This window comes from Mustela putorius, unplaced genomic scaffold, assembly GCF_011764305.1.
Source record: "Mustela putorius furo isolate JIRA1106 unplaced genomic scaffold, ASM1176430v1.1 tig00003870_pilon_pilon_pilon, whole genome shotgun sequence".
Classification (NCBI taxonomy): Eukaryota; Metazoa; Chordata; class Mammalia; order Carnivora; family Mustelidae; genus Mustela; species Mustela putorius.
In genome coordinates, this window is record NW_025422022.1 from 8,273,019 (window position 1) to 8,290,898 (window position 17,880).

The 17,880-nt window shown below is 38.5% G+C and overlaps 1 protein-coding gene, 1 non-coding gene and 1 pseudogene across 2 annotated transcripts in view; 2 read left to right on the forward strand and 1 right to left on the reverse strand.

Moving 5' to 3' along the window:
- The window catches only part of SYCP2L (synaptonemal complex protein 2 like), a 99,699-nt gene that overhangs the window by 71,110 nt on the left and 10,709 nt on the right, over positions 1-17,880 (forward strand). Inside the window, 5 exon segments of the mRNA XM_013056767.1 lie at positions 3,749-3,896; positions 4,507-4,556; positions 6,468-6,597; positions 7,600-7,679; positions 7,815-7,884. Of these exon segments, the coding sequence (XP_012912221.1) occupies positions 3,749-3,896; positions 4,507-4,556; positions 6,468-6,597; positions 7,600-7,679; positions 7,815-7,884 (478 nt within the window).
- LOC123388067 lies at positions 2,022-2,126 on the reverse strand. The gene has a single exon (XR_006602611.1). It is a non-coding gene; the product is annotated as a U6 spliceosomal RNA (small nuclear RNA).
- On the forward strand, positions 9,005-9,558 carry LOC106005900 (annotated as a pseudogene).

Sequence of the window (17,880 nt, forward strand, 5' to 3'; positions counted from 1 at the left end):
ATATAAATGGAAATTATGAACTACTACCATACATGTAGCAGAGAGGCTAAAATGAGAAAAACTATACCACTGTTGGTGAAGATGTGGAGGAATGTTATATCCCAATGGTGGTTTTTTAAGGTAAATATGCACATATCTTAGGGCCTAGCTGTTCCAATCCTAGCTGTCTACCCAAGAGAAGTGACAGCATATGTCCACATAAGTGAATATTTATAGAAGCTTTATTTGTAGTTATCTCAAACTAGAAACAACCCAAGTGTCCATTAGTAGATAAGTGCAAAAACAGATTTTGTTATATCCATGTGATGGAATACTGCTCAAAAATAAAAAGGAATAAACAGATATATATAACATGAATGAATCTCCAAATGAAAGAAGCCAGACAAAAACGTGTACATGTTGCATGATTCCATTCATATAAAGTACTAGAAAATGCAAACTAATTTATAGAGACAGAGTAGATCAAGGGTTGCCCCGAAATATGGGTGCATTAGCTTTTTCATTTGTTTTTTTCATTATGACAACACTTAACCTGAGTTCTACTATCTTAGACATTTTTAAGGGCAGAACATGGTATTGTTAACTGTAGGCACAATGTTAAACAGTGGATCTCGCAAACTTACCAAGCATCTTGCAAAACATTATACCTGTTGAACAATAGCTCTGTATTTCTCTCTCCAGCCCCTTTCACTCACCTTTCCATTCCGTTTCTTTTGTTTGACTATTTTAGATACCTCCTATAAACAGAATCCTGCTGTATTTGTCCATTTGTGACTACTTATTTCATGAATTAAAATATCTTCCAAATTTATCCATGTTATTGCATACTTCAGGATTTCCTTTTAAGGTTGACCAGTATTCGTGTGTGTATAATATATATACACTGTGTATATATAATATATATACACAAATATATATACATTTTCTCCATTTAGCCACTGATGGACATTTAGATGGTTTCCGTAACTTAACTATTGTAAACAATGCTTCTTTTGGATATATACCTAGAGGTGCGATGCTGATTTTTTTTTTTTTTGAGGAATTTGTTTTTCATAGTGCCTATACCATTTTACATTCCTACAAATAATGTGTAAGTGTTTCCAGTTTCTCCACATTTTCACCAACACTTACCTTTTTTTTTTTAAATAATATTGTACCATATATTCAGTAAGGAATTAGTGTCCAAAATACCTGAGGAACCCCCAAAACTCAATAGCCAAAAATCAGCCCAATTTAAAAAGTGGGCAAAGAACTTAAATATTTATCTGAAGACCTACAAATGGCCAACAGGTATATGAAAAATTGCTCAATATTCACTAGTTATTGGGAAAAATGTTCTTATTAAATTCCTCTTTTGATTCTAAGGAAAAGCCAGGCAGAAAATACCACTCTGTAACACCTTCCTGCTTCCATATAGCTTTAACATGGCCCTCCTGTTCTTTGTATGCCTGACAGAGAAGGCTCCACATGATTTTTTTTTTTTTTTAATAATGTTGTTCTCTGGCAGAGAATCTATGGAAATGGATTCCAAGAGCAATCTCTCTGCAAGACACTGCAGACAGATCAGTGTGTCACTGCGCTCCTGATCAGAGACAAAGGGCACAGAATGGAAGGGGCAAAAAAAAAAAAAAAAAAGTGAGGCCTGGGCGATGAGGGAGGGAGACAGTGGTGCTGGTGCTGTTCTGTTCATTTGACCTATTTTGTTTTAGGGCCGATTCTGCTTCTGAGAGTGGGAGAAAGCAGGAAACAGAGACGCAGGTAATGGAAGAACCTTTTTGTTTTAAGGCAATACTTTGTAAATTCCAGTTACTTGCCTGCCATCTTGAAAACTGGTCACCATTCTGGTCTTGATTATCTCTAATTACATGTAAAAGTTATTATGAAATTATTTCACTTTTAAATGGTAAATTGATTCTTTATTGAAAAAGATAAGCAGAAATGTTAAAGATCACCCATTATCTGGGATTTATCCTGGATAGAACCAGAAGTGTTCATGAGTTGAAAAAGAAATTCTTTTCTTAAAAAACATGGAATGTTTCACAAATTTCCATGTCATCCTTGCATAGAGGCCATGCTAGTCGTCTCTGTATCACTTCAGTTTTAGTAGGTGTGCTGCCAAAGAGCACGAAAAGAAATTGAGTCAGTGACATGATTTTGTTCATTCCCGTATGCACCAGCTTACACCTGTTCCGAGTGTCTTTCACTTTAGGAGGCACGCTGCTCTAAGTCTGTAGTCCATGCATTTTAAAAATTCTATAATGAGTACTAAATGTATTTTTTTAAAAATTGAGATCATGGGCTTTACATGAGTTAAGGACACTTCTGGCTTGCTTTTAGCGATGGTTCTCACTCTCTGTTTCTCAGTCTTGAGTTGGAATCCCACCAAAGAAGTGGATGAGACTGTTGAAGACTGGATCCCTTCCCCCCAAAGATTCCAACTTAGTTGATCTAGGGTGATGCTCAGGCCCTGGGATTCTTTTAAAGCCCCCTCTGATGATTCTAACAGGTGGCCAAATTTAAGAGCCACTGCTCTAGATTTTTGTTTTGTAAGTAACTTTCAACACCTTTTTACATATACCACAGCAATTAGTAAAGCCTTGCCTCATGGTTTGTTAATTGTATGAATGAAATGAAGTAACATTTGCTCTTTACAAGACTCTGGGCTGAACTGTGGAACAAATGTGGGGCTTCCCCCCAAACCGTTCCCCCCATAAATGTAAAAGGCAATAGGCCTCACTTACAAATTTCTTCTTAAAAATGACTGTCTCCAGAAAATGTTGAACTGCTAAACATCTTACAGTAGGAGTACTTGGGTCTTCAACAACAAATTCATTTCAAAAATAGATCGATCACTCACCCTCACCCGCCTTGAAAGTTGTGGGTCATGCTATCATAAACAAGGGGGATGGTAGCTTTCATCCTGCTGTAGTGATGGCCTTGGAGATGGCTCTGCGGTTTGCTGTTCCAGGCACAGGAGGTCTCTTTCAGCTGATGCATTTCGTATTTGAGAAGACTGAGCTACTGTGTTTGGGTTCATAAGAATCCTCCCTGCCTTAGAACGAGAATGAGCTCTTACAAGCTGAACTGTAGGGTTTCTATTGAGGCATTCCTTATTTAAGACTGGGCCCCCTGGAGGAGCAGAGGCCAACTAGAGTATTTTGTGTGTTAAAATCAAAACAAATTCCACATTAAAATGGAGACTAAACACTGGTTGTCACAGCACTTCTAAAAACCAACCCAAAGCCAGGAAAAGACTTAAAAACACATAAAATCCATTAAATCATTGAAGAAATTAAATTTACCTTGATAGTCTAGTCTTAATTTAAAAATACTTCAGGATTAAATAGAAATGATTCCCTTGTTTTATTTTAGTTTCTTTAAAATGTAATCAATGTTGTTATTGCAAAAATGATTTTTATAAATTCTTTTGTCACTTGGGTTAGTATCATATTCAGGTGCATCAGCGTTTGAAGAATTACCCATGATCTTTTCAGTTGCAACTAATTGATGAGAGAGGATTCTTTTTTCTTTTTTTCCTTCTGTCCTCCATTACAATAGCGTGATTGAGAATTGTCTAATGAAATCTTTTTTCCTCTCTTTACCACCATGCCTTTTTATTGTACGAGAACCAATCTTCTGGAAGGAGTTGCTTCTCTTTTGCCCAACTTTGTATTGATAAGTTTAATTGTACATAAAGGGAACTAACACCTTTTTAATAGCACTCATTTGTCATCTGTGTCTGTAAAAGCTTAATTACAGGAAACACATCTTCTCAGAGAGTAATAAAGATTCAAGTAGTAGCACCAGCGAACGATCTTGGACCAGCAACCAAAAAAAGAAATCCCTAAAACCATATTCTGGTAGAAAAAAGACAAGAATCAGAAACAGCGTAAGAGGTAAGTTTGGTATGTGTCTTCTTTCAAGTCATTTTTTTTTTTCCAAGTAAATCAGGTATTTTTTTCAGTTATGTGATGGAGGGAGAATACCAAAGAAAAAATGATTATATGATCCCCTCTTCCCTGCTGTAATTCCTTTAGAAAGACAGAAGGTACACACATGAAACAGTGCAAAAAATTATAAAACAGACCAATCATTTTAAAATATGAGCTATAGATAGAGTAGTTGTTCAGTTAAGAATCTAACATTAACAGGAAATCACTAGGAAAAGCTTCCAGGAAGAGGCAGGTAGGATTTGAGCCAATCCTCGGGAAGAACAGTATTCAAAGACGTGCCAGAGGGGAAGCATTCTAAGTTAGGTAAAAGTGCGAGGATAAATTGACAGGAGGAAAGCATCAGAGGCAGGGTCTGGAGCAGAGAATTCACACTGGGGTGGGGGCTCAGCAACATGATAGAAAATTAAAAAGGGATCTTAAGACCTAGACATTTGAGCAAGCTTCAGGATTTGGGAATTGCTGTTAGCAAGGACCTGTAAAGGAAAAAGAGAAATGATTTTTTTTTCCTCATAAGCAAAGTTTATCCTTTGGACACGTCTTCTTTTTCTTTTAGTTTTGCCATTTTCCCCTCCCAGCAGTGGCAGTGACCACGAGAAAGACCAAGTAAGTAAATTTTAGCTGGGCTGCCGTGTGGCCATTAGTGTTAGCATGAAACAGGTTAATCTGTTTAGGGTTAAATTTCATTTGTTTCTCAAAAAATAAATAAATAAATAAATCCTTTCAGGATTGAGGATAACAAACCAGTTTGTTGGTACATAAATCACTGTCAAACTGCAAGGACTTGGTAACATTTAGTATAAATGTTGGGTAAAGACTTCGGATCTTTCTTCATTGTTCTCAAATTTTTACAAGATGTTTACTATAGATGATGCTGAAATCTGGGCTGTAGTCCTGTAAATGTTTGCTCTTTGAATTTACATTTTAAAGTGAACTTCTTCCCTTAGTTTTCAGTTTGCTGACATATTATTTCTAAAGCTTTTAATGATTTAAACATTTCAATCTTTATTTTGTAAGTGGTTGAAGTGACTTCAGGTTTATATAAATATTGGATAAATCCTCAAAGTTTCCCAACTCATTTTGGTTCTTTGTTTTAAAGCAACATAGCTAAAAATATGAATGCTGGTGGTGTTCAGACAAATTCAAAGCCAAATGTTCCTGTTAATAGCTGAATCCCCCAGTCTCAACAGCTGGTTTTTGTTCCTCGTCAAATGAGATACATAAAGACTACAGATATAGGTGCCAAGTATATGAGTTCTCTAAGGGGTGGTTGCTGGGATTCTGAGAACACCAACAGCCCCCCATGCAGAAATACCATGTGGTTGTACTCCAATCACCATTCTCTCTCCCCACCTGCCCCCTTCTAATGGTTACCCTCTGTGATTCTGTACTGACAAAGTGTATAGTTCCTAGTTTAAGCCAGTGAGCCAGAGTAAGGACCTTAATACATGTTGAATACTTTAAACTGGTATGATTTATCAGTTAGAAATAGGTCAAGGGGCACCTGGGTGGCTCAGGTTAAGCCTCTGCCTTTGGCTCAGGTCATGATCTCGGGGTCCTGGAATCGAGCTCCACATCGGGCTCTCTGCTCAGCAGGGAGCCTGCATCCCCCCCCCCTCTCTGCCTGCCTCTGCCTACTTGTGATTTCTCTCTCTCTGTCAAATAAATAAATCTTAAAAAAAAAAAAAGAAATAGGTCAAAAGACAGATTTAAAGTAAATATAGTTTTTGTTTGAAGTAAGCACCAAAGAAACATCAAAACTTTGCGAATCTATAAGTTTAAGTTATTCAACTGACAAGAAGTCTGTTGATTTTTCAGTGAGGGCATTGCTGACTTTGTACAAACATTAGCATTCAAAATTCACTCCTCTGTGTTGGCATGTAAGAGAATAATTTGGACCAGGACTCGGCAAACTTGTTCTGTGAAGAGTCAGATAGTAAATAGTGTAAACATTTTACACATGTAAGATCATAAATATTTTCCATGGTGACTATTCAGCTCTTCTGTTGTAGCATGAAAGTAGCCATGGACAATACCTAAGTGAATGCACGTTGCATTCCAATAAAACTTTATTTCTAAGAAGGCCAGTGAACTGTGATTTGTGGATTCCTGATTTAGAGCAGTGGTTCTCAAACTGTAGTGATCATCAGAATGATGAGTATAGTGTGTTTAAATGCAGATTGCTAGTTTCTGTCCCCATAGTTTCTGGCTAAATATAAGTAATAGATGGGATTATGGAATTTGAATTTCTGTCAAGTTCCTGGGTGTTGCTGAAGCTCTGTTCTGGGGTCCTACTTTGAGAACTTATTTAGAGTTATTTTTGATTTAGAACTATGAATTGATAGATGACTTAATGTGTTTTCAACTTTAGGATCTTATGGTCCTAGTGTTTGTTTTCAAATGGTGCAAATCCTATACTTAAACTACTTTAAATGACATTAGAAATGTATTAAAATTTTTTGAGAACTACTTAAAATGGTTATGAATGTTAACACTCTTAAAAATACTGTATTTTAGGCTAAACTTCTAACACCATCATGGAAGGAAACCTCCAGGCAGAATAATACTACACTTGCAAATATTTCTGTAACAAAATTTCAGGGTAACTCTGACTTTTTAACTCCTGAAGATTCTGCCCAGAAAACAGGTACTTGATTTTCTGTTGATTTACATAGAAAAAAAAATATTTTTTTAGGAAAAGTAGTTTGAACTAAACAATTTTTCTTTCTTTTAACATGTATTGAAGAAAGTATGAATATACGATCTCTCCTTTACTGTCCTCATTAGCAAAAGATAGAAGACATTGTGTTTTCGCATTTGAGATTACCTTGTGCTCTTCCATTTTTAAAGAAAACTCAAATGATGACTTATAGCAGTGATTGGTATACTTTTTCTGTAAGGCACCAGACAGCAAGTATTTTTTTTATTTTTTATTTTTAGCAGCTCTACTGTTGTAGCTCCAAATCAGCTGCAGACCATCAGGCATGGTTGTGTTTCCATAAAACTTTATTTATAAAATCAAGTGGTGGACTGGATTTGACTGGAGAGGCCAGAGTTGGCCAGACAAGGCCAATCCTTGCCCTGTTAGGTGCATCTTAACCCCTGTTGTATTTTATTAGAATTATTTACACCTTTTGTGAGGCTAGGGATTTTGGTTTGCCTTTATCATTTTGCAGCTTGGCTCACTGCCAACCAATGATAGCAGTCAGTAAGCAGGTGATGACTTCTTAGCTTGGCTGCCACTGGGAGAAAAAAGAGTAAGGAAAAGAGAAAAATGTAGAGTTAGAGAGTAAGAAGAAATAAGTTAGAAGAACGATGAGAGAGAAGAAAGAGAAGGGTCACAAGCTGGAGACAGCAGGAGCCTTGCCCATGTATTGGGGGCCCGATGGGCAGCTATGAAATGTGCTGATTTAGTTGAGGCTCATTTTATCTGCCTGCTTGCAAAACCAATAACCTTACATGCCCTAAAAGATAAAAAGGGTTTTTTTTTGTTTTTTTGTGGGTGTTTTGGGTTTTTTTTTTGCCTTTTTTTTTTAAAGTATCTTTTTTGGAGGTTGGTAAGATTTAATACATAGAGTGATAGTGAAATGTTATTACCTAAAGTTGCTTCTTAGCATGTTGATGCTCTGGAAATTGTTCTTACACTCAGAACATCAAAGTCCCCGCCCCCCGAGTGATCTGTCATCCTTGGAGCATTCAGAAGTTGAAGAAAATATATCGAAGGAAAACGTATCTAAGGTATTATTTATTGTTGGTTATTCATCTGATTTTCCAGAGTTTATATTATATTTGTATCATGTGCTTATTCCTCCTTAGAGGATAATGGAGCACCATTTGCTTTTTTTTTTTTTTTTTCCTTTGGAGACTGTAGACCAAGAATCCTTGATGAAAACTCCTAGCTTCAAACATAAACTGCAAAGCTTGGAAGACAGAGGTGAGAAAATACTCAGTCTTTGCAGAATAAAGCAAAATGAATTTACTTTTGGTGGGCTGGGTGTTATTCCAATCACAGCAGTTTAAAAAATGACTTTACAGACTGACACCAGGTGTTGGAGAGAGCAGTTCGGATCTGCTTACTCTCCCTAGAAGTGCCTGAAGGTCAGGGCCGGGAAGGGACAGGACCCTAGGTTCACTCAGAAACGAGAGTGCCTTGTTTCAAGAAACATGGCCTGGGACCAGCTGCCTCCTCTCTGGCCTCAAACGGAGGGCCAGTGGGCTCAGTGGAGGCACCTTCCTAAGGATTTGGTCCAGGGGCTCTTTCCATTCCTGACTAAGTAAGTCACTTGCAGTTTATAAAGCCACCTTCTAAACAGTGGTGTGGTCAAGAATGGAAGCATCCAGTTCATTTTCTCCTGGTTACCGTGATAAGGAGGGTTTTTTTGTTTGTTTTTAAAGATTTTATTTACTTATTTGACAGACGGAGATCACAAGTAGGCAGAGAGGCCACAGGTAGTCAGACAGGCAGGCAGAGAGGGAGGGGGGAAGCAAGCACGTGTGTTTGAAAAGAATTGGTATTCTGTTGCTGGACAGAATGATCTGTAGATGTCTGTTAGGTCTATTTGGTGTAAAGTAAAATCAAGTCTAGTGTTTCCTTATTGATTTTTTTTTTTTTGTCTGTATGATTTATCCATTGTTGAAGGTATGGTATTGAGGTCTACTAGAGTTTCTATTTGCATAAAATAATTTTTTTCCTTCTCTTTGAGCCTATGTTCATCCTTAAAAGTGAACTAAATCTCCTGGGGGTAGCATATAGTTAGGTCTTTTTTGTTTGTCTGTTTAATCCATTCAGCTACTTTATTCCTGTGGATTGAATAATTCAATAAATTTACATTTATTTTAAATGCAAAAAAAATTGAGTATACTTGACACACAGTAGTTATAGTTTTAGGCATACAGCTTAGTGATTTGACAAGTTTATATATTACGCTATGTTCACTATAAGTATAGCTACCATCTGTCCCCACGCTTAGCTCTTATGATATCATTGGCTGTATTCTTTATGCTCTCCTTTTTATTCCTGTGACTTACTCATTCCATTGAGGTAACCTCTGAAAATGGTTCACTATTTGCTTGACCCAGAAAAGCCGGTGAAATCATGCAAATCAAGAGGTTCAAATCTTTGCATTCACTTTAAGAATACATGTGAAACTGCCTGGACCATCAAGGGTGTGCATATTCAAAAAGCCACCGAGTATCTGAAAGACATCACTTTGTAGAAGCAGTGTGTGCCATCTGGTCACTACAATGGTGGAGTTGTTAGGTGTGCCCAGGCCAAACAGTGAGACAGGACACAAGGCCAGTGGCCCAAGAAAAGTGCTGAATTTTTACTGACAATGCTTAAAAATGCAGAGAGTAATGCTGGGCTTAAGGGTTCAGATGTAGATTCTCTGGTCATTGATCATATCCAGGTGAACAAAGCCCCCAGGATGCAGCATAGAACTTACAGGGCTCATGGTTGGCTTAATCCATACATCGGCTCTTCCTGCCTTATTGGGATGATCCTTCTGGAAAAAGAGCAGATTGTTCCTAAACCAAAAGAGGAAGTTGCACAGAAGAAAAGATATCCCAGAAGAAACTGAACAAACAAAAACTTATGGCCTGGAAGTAAATTCTACATAGAATAAATGCAAATTAAAAAAAAAAAAAAACTCCATCAGTTTGTTCCCAGTATTTATAATTGAGTCTACTTCTTGTTCATTTTTTATCCATTTGTAAGTGGAATCATATGACATTTGTCTTTTTCCGTCTGACTTCTTTTGCTTAGCATAATACCCTGTAGGTCTTCTCACTCTTTGCAAATGGTTTGATACTTTATATGGAAAACCCAAAAGACTCCACTCCAAAACTGCTAGAACTCATACAAGAATTCAGTTAAGTGTCAGGATATAAAGTCAATGCACAGAAATTAGTTGCATTTCTATACACCAACAAGACAGAAGAAAGAGAAATTAAGGAGTTGATCCCATTACAATTGTACCCAAGACCATAAGATGTGTAGGAATAAATCTAACCAAAGAGGCAAAGAATCTATACTCAGAAAACTATGAAGTACTCCTGAAAGAAATTGAAGACACAGAAAAAAATGGAAAAAATGTTCCATGCTCATGGACCGGAAGAACAATGTCTATGGTACCTAGAACAATCTACACATTTAATGCAATTCCTATCAAAATACCATCAACTCTCTTCAAAAAATGGAGCAAATAATCCTAAAATTTATATGGAACCATAAAAGACCCTAAATAGCCAGAGGAAGGTTGAAAAAGAAAACCAAAGATAACAGCATCACAATTCCAGACTTCAAGGTCTATTACAAAGCTGTAATCATCAAGATAGTATGGTGTTGGCACAAAAACAGACACATAGATCAATGGAACAGAATAGAAAGCCAGAAATGGACCCTCAACTCTATGGTCAACTAATCTTCGACAAAGCAGGAAAGAATGTCCAATGGAAAAAAGACAGTCTTTTCAACAAATGGTGTTGGGAAAATTGGGCAGCCACATGCAGAAGAATGAAACTGGACCATTTCCTTATACCACACACACAAATAGACTCAAAATGGATGAAGGACCTCAATGTGAGACAGAAATCCATCAAAATCCTTGAGGAGAACATAGGCAGCAACATCTTCGACCTCAGCTTCAGCAATTTCTTCCTAGGGAACATTGCCAAAGGCAAGGGAAGCAAAGGCAAAAATGAACTATTGGGACTTCGTCAAGATCAAAAGCTTTTGCACAGCGAAGGAAACAGTCAACAAAACCAAAAGACATCCAACAGAATGGGAGAAGATACTTGCAAATGACATATCAGATAAAGGGCTAGTATCCAAAACCTATTAAGAGCCTATCAAACTCAACATCCAAAGAAAAAATAATCCAATCGAGAATGGGCAGAAGACATGAACAGACATTGCTGCAAGGAAGACATCTAGATGGCCAACAGACACATGAAAAAGTATTCTGCATCACTCCAGATCAGGGAAATACAACTCAAAACCACAGTGAGATACCACCTCACACCAATCAGAATGGTTAAAATTAATAAGTCAGGAAACGATGGATGTTGCCAAGGGTGTGGAGAAAGGGGAACCCTCCTACACTGTTGGTGGGAATGCAAGCTGGTGCAGCCACTCTGGAAAACAGCACAGAGGTTCCTCAAACAGTTCAAAATAGCTACCCCATGACCCAGCAATTGCACCACTAAGTATTTACCCTAAAGATATAAATGTAGGGTGCCTGGGTAGCTCAGTGGGTTAAGCCTATGCCTTCAGCTCAGGTCGTGGTCTCAGGGTCCTGGGATCGAGCCCCACATCAGGCTCTCTGCTCAGCGGGAGCCTGCTTCTCCCTCTCTCTTTGCCTGCCTCTTTGCCTCCTTGTGATTGCTGTCTATCTCTGTCAGATAAGTTATTTAAAAAAGAAAAAAAATACAAATATAGTGATTCAAAGGGGCACATGCACCTGAATGTTTATAACAGCAATGTCCACAATAGCCAAAGGATGGAAAGAGCCTAGATGTTCATCAACAGATGAATGGATAAAGAAGTGTGTGTACACACACACATACACACACACACACACACACACAGTGGAATACTAGGCAACCATCAAAAAACAAAATCTTGCCATTTACAACATGGATGGAACTAGAGGGTATAATGCTAAGCAAAACAAGTCAATCAGAGAAAGACAATTATCATATGATCTCAGGAATTTGAGAATTTAAGAAACAAGACAGGATCATAGTGGAAGGGAGGAAAAAATGAAACAATAGGACACCAGAGAGGGAGACAAACCATAAGAGACTTTTAATCTCAGGAAACAAACTGAGGGGTGCCGGAGGTGACAGGGGTGGGGGGTTGGAAGGGATGGGGTGGCTGGGTGATAGATATTGGGGAGGGTATGTGCTATGGTGAGTGCTATAAATTGTATAAGACTGATGAATCGCAGACCTGTATCCATGAGAGACATAATATATTATATGTTAATTAAAAATGAGTATTTCAAAAATTAAAAAAAAAAAAGCCTGTAAGTCTATCCATGTCATCTCAAATGGCATGATCTCATCCTTTTTATGGTTACATAATATTCCAGGGTGTGTGTGTGTGCGTGCGCGTGCACGAATCACACCTTCCTTATCCATTCGTTTATCAATGGACGCTGAGGTTGCTTCCATGTCTTGGCCATTGTAAATAATGCTGCAATAAACAGGGGTACATAGATCTTTTTGAGTTAGTGTGTTTATTTTCCTTTGGTAAATATCCCCCAATAGTGGAACTATTGGATCGTATGGTATTTCTCTTTTTAAGAGAAAAAATATTTTATTTACTTGAGAGACAGGGAACATGAGCAGGGGGAGGGACGGAGGAAGGGGGAGAAGCAGGCAACGGTCCCAAGTGGGGAGTCCAGTGTGGGACTCGATCTCAGGAGCCTGAGACCGTGACACAGGCGCCCCTTTACGGTATTTCTATTTTTAGTTTTTAAGGAGCCTCCATACTGTTCTCCACAGTGGCTATGCCAATTTACATATTCACCAAAGTACGTGAAGGTTCCTTTTTCTCTGCATCCTCCCCAACATTTGTTTCTTATCTTCTGAATTTTAGACAGCTTAACGTGTGAGATAATATCTCATGTTGGTTTTTTCTTTTCCCTGGTAAGGGATCTTGAGCATCTTTTCATGTGATTGTTGGCCATCTGTATGTCTTCTTGGGAAAAACATCTCTTCCGGTCTCTACCCTTTTTTTAAAATTGGTCAGTCCTCTAATAGCTAAGGAATTACTAATGTCATCTTACTGTGTTCTGGCTGTTCTGTAGTTCCTTTGTTAATCTCTTCCTCTCTTTTTTGAATTGATGATTTTTCATAATATTTTTTTATTCCCTTTATCTTTTGTGTATTTACTTTTGTGTAGGTTTTGCTTTGTGATTATGAGGTTTACATATAATGTCTTAGATACCTAATAGTCTGTTTCAAGCTCATAACAAGTTATATTGCATATAAAACTTCACCCTTTGCTTACCCCAAATCTTATGTTTTGTTAGTTTGCCTCTGTTTATATTAGGTATACATTACCAAATTATTACAGGTATAATCATTTTCATATAAATATTTTCTAGTTTATACTAGATTTAAGTGATTAACATGCCACCAAGTTACAGTATTTTTATTATGTACTCATAAATGTGACATATTTTCATATGTTCTCATGTTACTAATTATCACCCTTTCATTTTGACTTGAAGTACTTTGAGCATTTCTTATAAGGCAGATCTTGTGATGATAAACTCTCTTAGCTTTTATTTGCCTGAGGAAGTCTTTATTTCTCCATTTATGTTGGACAACTTTCCTACATCAAATATACATAGTTGGCAATTTTTTTTCTTTCAGCACTTCATATATATCATTCCATTTTTTTCAGCCTGCAAAATTTCTGATGAGAAATCTGCTGATAGATAATATAAAATAATTACACCTGTAATAATTTGGTGGTATGTGCCCAATATAAACAGAGGTAAACCTTATGGAGATTCCCTCTACGTGGGAATTTTTTTCCGTTGCTACTTTTATTTTTATTTTAATTCAGTATAGTTAACACATAGTGCTGTATTAGGTTCAGGTGTAAATACAGTGATTCAATAGTTCTATACATTTCTCTGTGTTCAACAGGGTAAGTATATGCTTAATCCCCTTGATCTACCTCACCTATCTCTCTTCTAGTGAACATGAGTGTGTTCTCTATAGTTTAGAGTCTTTTTCTTGGTTTGTCTCTCTTGTTTTCCCCTTTGTTCATTTGTTTCTTAGATTCTACCTTTGAGTGAAATCATATGGTATTTTTCTCTGACTTATTTTGCTTAGCATTATATTTTCTAGTTCTATCCATGTTGTTGCAAATGACAAGATTTCGTTCTTTTTTATGGCTGAGTAACATTCCTTTGCGTCTATACACACCACCTCCTTATCCATGCATTTCTCAATGGGCTCATGGGTTGCTCCTGTAATTTGATTATTGTAAATAATGTCACTAGAGGGGAACCTGGGTGGCTCAGTGGGTTGAACTTCTGCCTTCAGCTCAGGTCATGATCTCAGGGTCCTGGGATCGAGCCCCATGTCAGGCTCTCTATTCAGTGGGGAGCCTGCTTCTCCCTCTCTCTGCCTGCTGCTCTGCCTACTTGTGATCTCTCTATCTCTCTCTGTCAAATAAATAAATAAATAATAAATAAATAAATAAATAAATAAATAAAAATGTCACTATACAGATGGGGGTACATGTATCCCTTTGAATTGTATTTTTGTATTTTTTGTGTGTGCAAATACCCAGTAATGCTATGATTGGATCATTGGGCAGTTCTATTTTTAACTTTGAGGAACCTCCATATTATGGTCCACAATGGCGACACCAGTTTGCACTGTGCAAGAAGGTTCCTTTTTCTCTACATCCTTGGGCTTCCTAAGTGAGGGCACCCTGGTAGAATGGTTGAAACAGAAGTCAGTGAAATCTGGGGTGTCCTGGGATGCTCCATGCAGGGGGTACTCCAGAGCCAAAGCAGGCATGGGTAGAGGTTTCAGGGCACTCTGTGCAGGGAAAGGGGTGGAGGGGGGTGTCCTGGCAAGTTGTCTGGAGATGAAGTGGTTCAGGTCTGACAAGTTCTTGGATGTTTTATGTCTTAATGAGATGGCCGGAACCATCGTGACTGCTGACCAGGGATGTCCTGGTGTGTGCTGCCCTGGCACCATATTGATGAGACGGCTGGGGCTGGCGTGGAGGCAGGTCAGCTATGGCAGCCCAACCTGGCTTCCCTCTGCTCTATCAAGGCAGAGGGTGAACATAAACCATGGCACTCACCAGCCCCTCTGATCCAGAGTGAGTTCAGCAGTCACCTGCTTTTGGACAGGATCCTAGGGCTAGATCTTTTTAAATTCTAGTTGCCCTTTTAAATCACAGGTTTTTTTTTTTTTTTTTTTTATGCCCCAAGCCAGACAAATCTGCACCCCACCCCTTAGAACTATCCCACCCCACTGTAGTTCACTGTGGAGGGGGATGGGGGCTCCTTCAGTACCATGCCCTCCTCTCTCTTGTTCTCCATGTGGTCTCTCTATCTTTTGTTGTGCAGAAGCTGCTTAGTCAACCCTCCATTCTTCAATTGTTCTATAAATGTGTGTGTGTCTGTGAAGGAGGTGAGTTCAGGGTCTTCCTATGTTGTCATTTTAGGAACCCCTAAAGTGTCTCATATTTGTTTTCTATTAATGTATAATGTATTATTGGTTTCAGGGGCACAGGTCTGTGAATCATCAGTCTTACACAATTCACAGCACTCACCATAGCACCTACCCTCCCCAAGTCTATCACCCTGGCACCCCATCCCTGCCAGCCCTAGCAACCCTCAGTTTGTTTCCTGAGAGTAAGAATCTCTTATGGTTTGTCTCCCTCTCTGGTTTCATCTTGTATCTCATATTTTTTTTTTCCATAGGAACTTGGATATTTTATCGCATTCATTTATTCATTCAATGAACATCTATTGAGAGTCTGCTGTGGGCCAAGCACTTTTCTAAGGGTTAGATACTCTGATGAACAAAACAGAGACAATGCAGGCTTTACTGGAGTTTATCTTCCAGTGTGTTGGGGGGAAAATAATATACAAGAGAAGTAAAACATGCAGTGTATTATATTGTGATAAAGGCTAGGGGAAAAAATATCAAGCATGGGAAGAGATTTAAAAATTGGGGCAGAGGTACTGAAATTTTATGTTGGTTGGCCAAACTTAATGCCGATCTATAAGGGAAAGGATTCAAGTTAACAAGAGCAAAGGTCTTGAGATGAAAACACGCCCGAGGTGTCTGAGGCACCCCAGGGAGATACATAAAGAAGCAGAGTCCAGAAAGAGAAACTTACCTCTTTGCTTCTCCACCATTCCACTCTATGGTACGGCTCATTCAAATATTTGTACATAGTAGCATTCACATATCTGCTGAATAATGAATTTTCCCCTCTGAAGGGGAAAAATCAGTAATGACTGGCAGGATATATGAGGAGAAGGGGCAAAGCCAGATGACGTCACAGCTAAGCATGTATGTAGGGGCTAAGTGTCTGATGGGGAAGAAAGGGTGGTTGGGATAGAATAGAGTGGGTTTTGAGATGGAGTTGTTGACCAAGCAGTTGGAAATGCAAACTTGCTACTTAATAGAGCTCAGGGAAGAGAGAAATTGGGACCGTAACGAAGTTGAAGTCATGGGGACTGATGAGATCCTCCGGGGAGGATGGCCTTGGATAGGGTCATGGTGTGGGAATGCAGAAAGAAGGATGGATTCATTTTTTTTTTTTTTTTTGAATCCTTTATTTTTGAACTTTTTTTTTCATTTATTTATTTTCAGCATAACAGTATCATTATTTTTTCACCACACCCAGTGCTCCATGCAAACCGTGCCCTCTATAATACCCACCACCTGGTACCCCGACCTCCCACACCCCCCGCCACTTCAAACCCCTCAGATTGTTTTTCAGAGTCCATAGTCTCTCATGATTCACCTCCTCTTCCAATTTCCCTCAACTCCCTTGTCTCTAACTCCACGCTTTTTGTTATGCTCCACAAATAAGTGAAACCATATGATAATTGACTCTCTCTGCTTGACTGATTTCACTCAGCATAATCTCTTCCAGTCCCGTCCATGTTGCTACAAAAGTTGGGTATTCGTCCTTTCTGATGGAGGCATAATACTCCATAGTGTATATGGACCACATCTTCCTTATCCATTTGTCTGTTGAAGGGCATCTTGGTTCTTTCCGCAGTTTGGCGACCGTGGCCATTGCTGCTATGAACATTGGGGTACAGATGGCCCTTCTTTTCACTACATCTATATCTTTGAGGTAAATACCCAGGAGTGCAATGGCAGGATCATAGGGAAGTTCTATTTTTAATATCTTGAGGAATCTCCACACTGTTCTCCAAAGAGGCTGCACCAACTTGCATTCCCACCAACAGTGGAAGAGGGTTCCCCTTTCTCCACATCCCCTCCAACACATGTTGTTTCCTGTCTTGCTAATTTTGGCCATTCTAACTGGTGTAAGGTGATATCTCAATGTAGTTTTAATTTGAATCTCCCTGATGGCTAGTGATGATGAACATTTTTTCATGTGTCTGATAGCCATTTGTATGTCTTGATTGGAGAAGTGTCTGTCCATATCTTCTGCCCATTTTTTGATATGATTGTCTGTTTTGTGTGTGTTGAGTTTGAGGAGTTCTTTATAGATCCTGGATATCAACCTTTTGTCTGTACTGTCATTTGCAAATATCTTCTCCCATTCCGTGGGTAGCCTCTTTGTTTTCTTGACTATTTCCTTTGCTGTGCAGAAACTTTTGATTTTGATGAAGTCCCAAAAGTTCATCTTTGCTTTGTTTCCTTTGCCTTTGGAGACGTATCTTGAAAGAAGTTGCTCTTGTTTTTTATTGATTTTCTGCTTCGATGATCTATTTCTGAGAGAGGGTGTTAAGATCTCCAACGATTAGTGTATTCATATCAATATGACTCTTTATCTTGATTAACAGTTTTCTTATGTAATTGGCTGCTCCCATATTGGGGGCATAGATATTTACAATTGTTAGATCATCTTGGTGGGTAGTCCCTTTAAGAATGATGTAGTGTCCTTCTGGATCTCTGACTACAGTCTTTAGTTTAAAATCTAATTTGTCTGATATGAGAATCGCTACCCCAGCCTTTTTTTGAGGCCCATTGGCATGAAAGATGCTTCTCCATCCTTTCACTTTCAGTCTGGGTGTATCTTTAGGTTCAAAATGGGTCTCTTGTAGACAACATATGGATGGGTCCTGTCGTTTTACCCAGTCTGCAACCCTCTGCCGTTTTATGGGCACATTTAGGCCATTCACATTGAGGGTGATTATTGATAGATATGTTTTTATTGACATTGTGTTACCTTTGA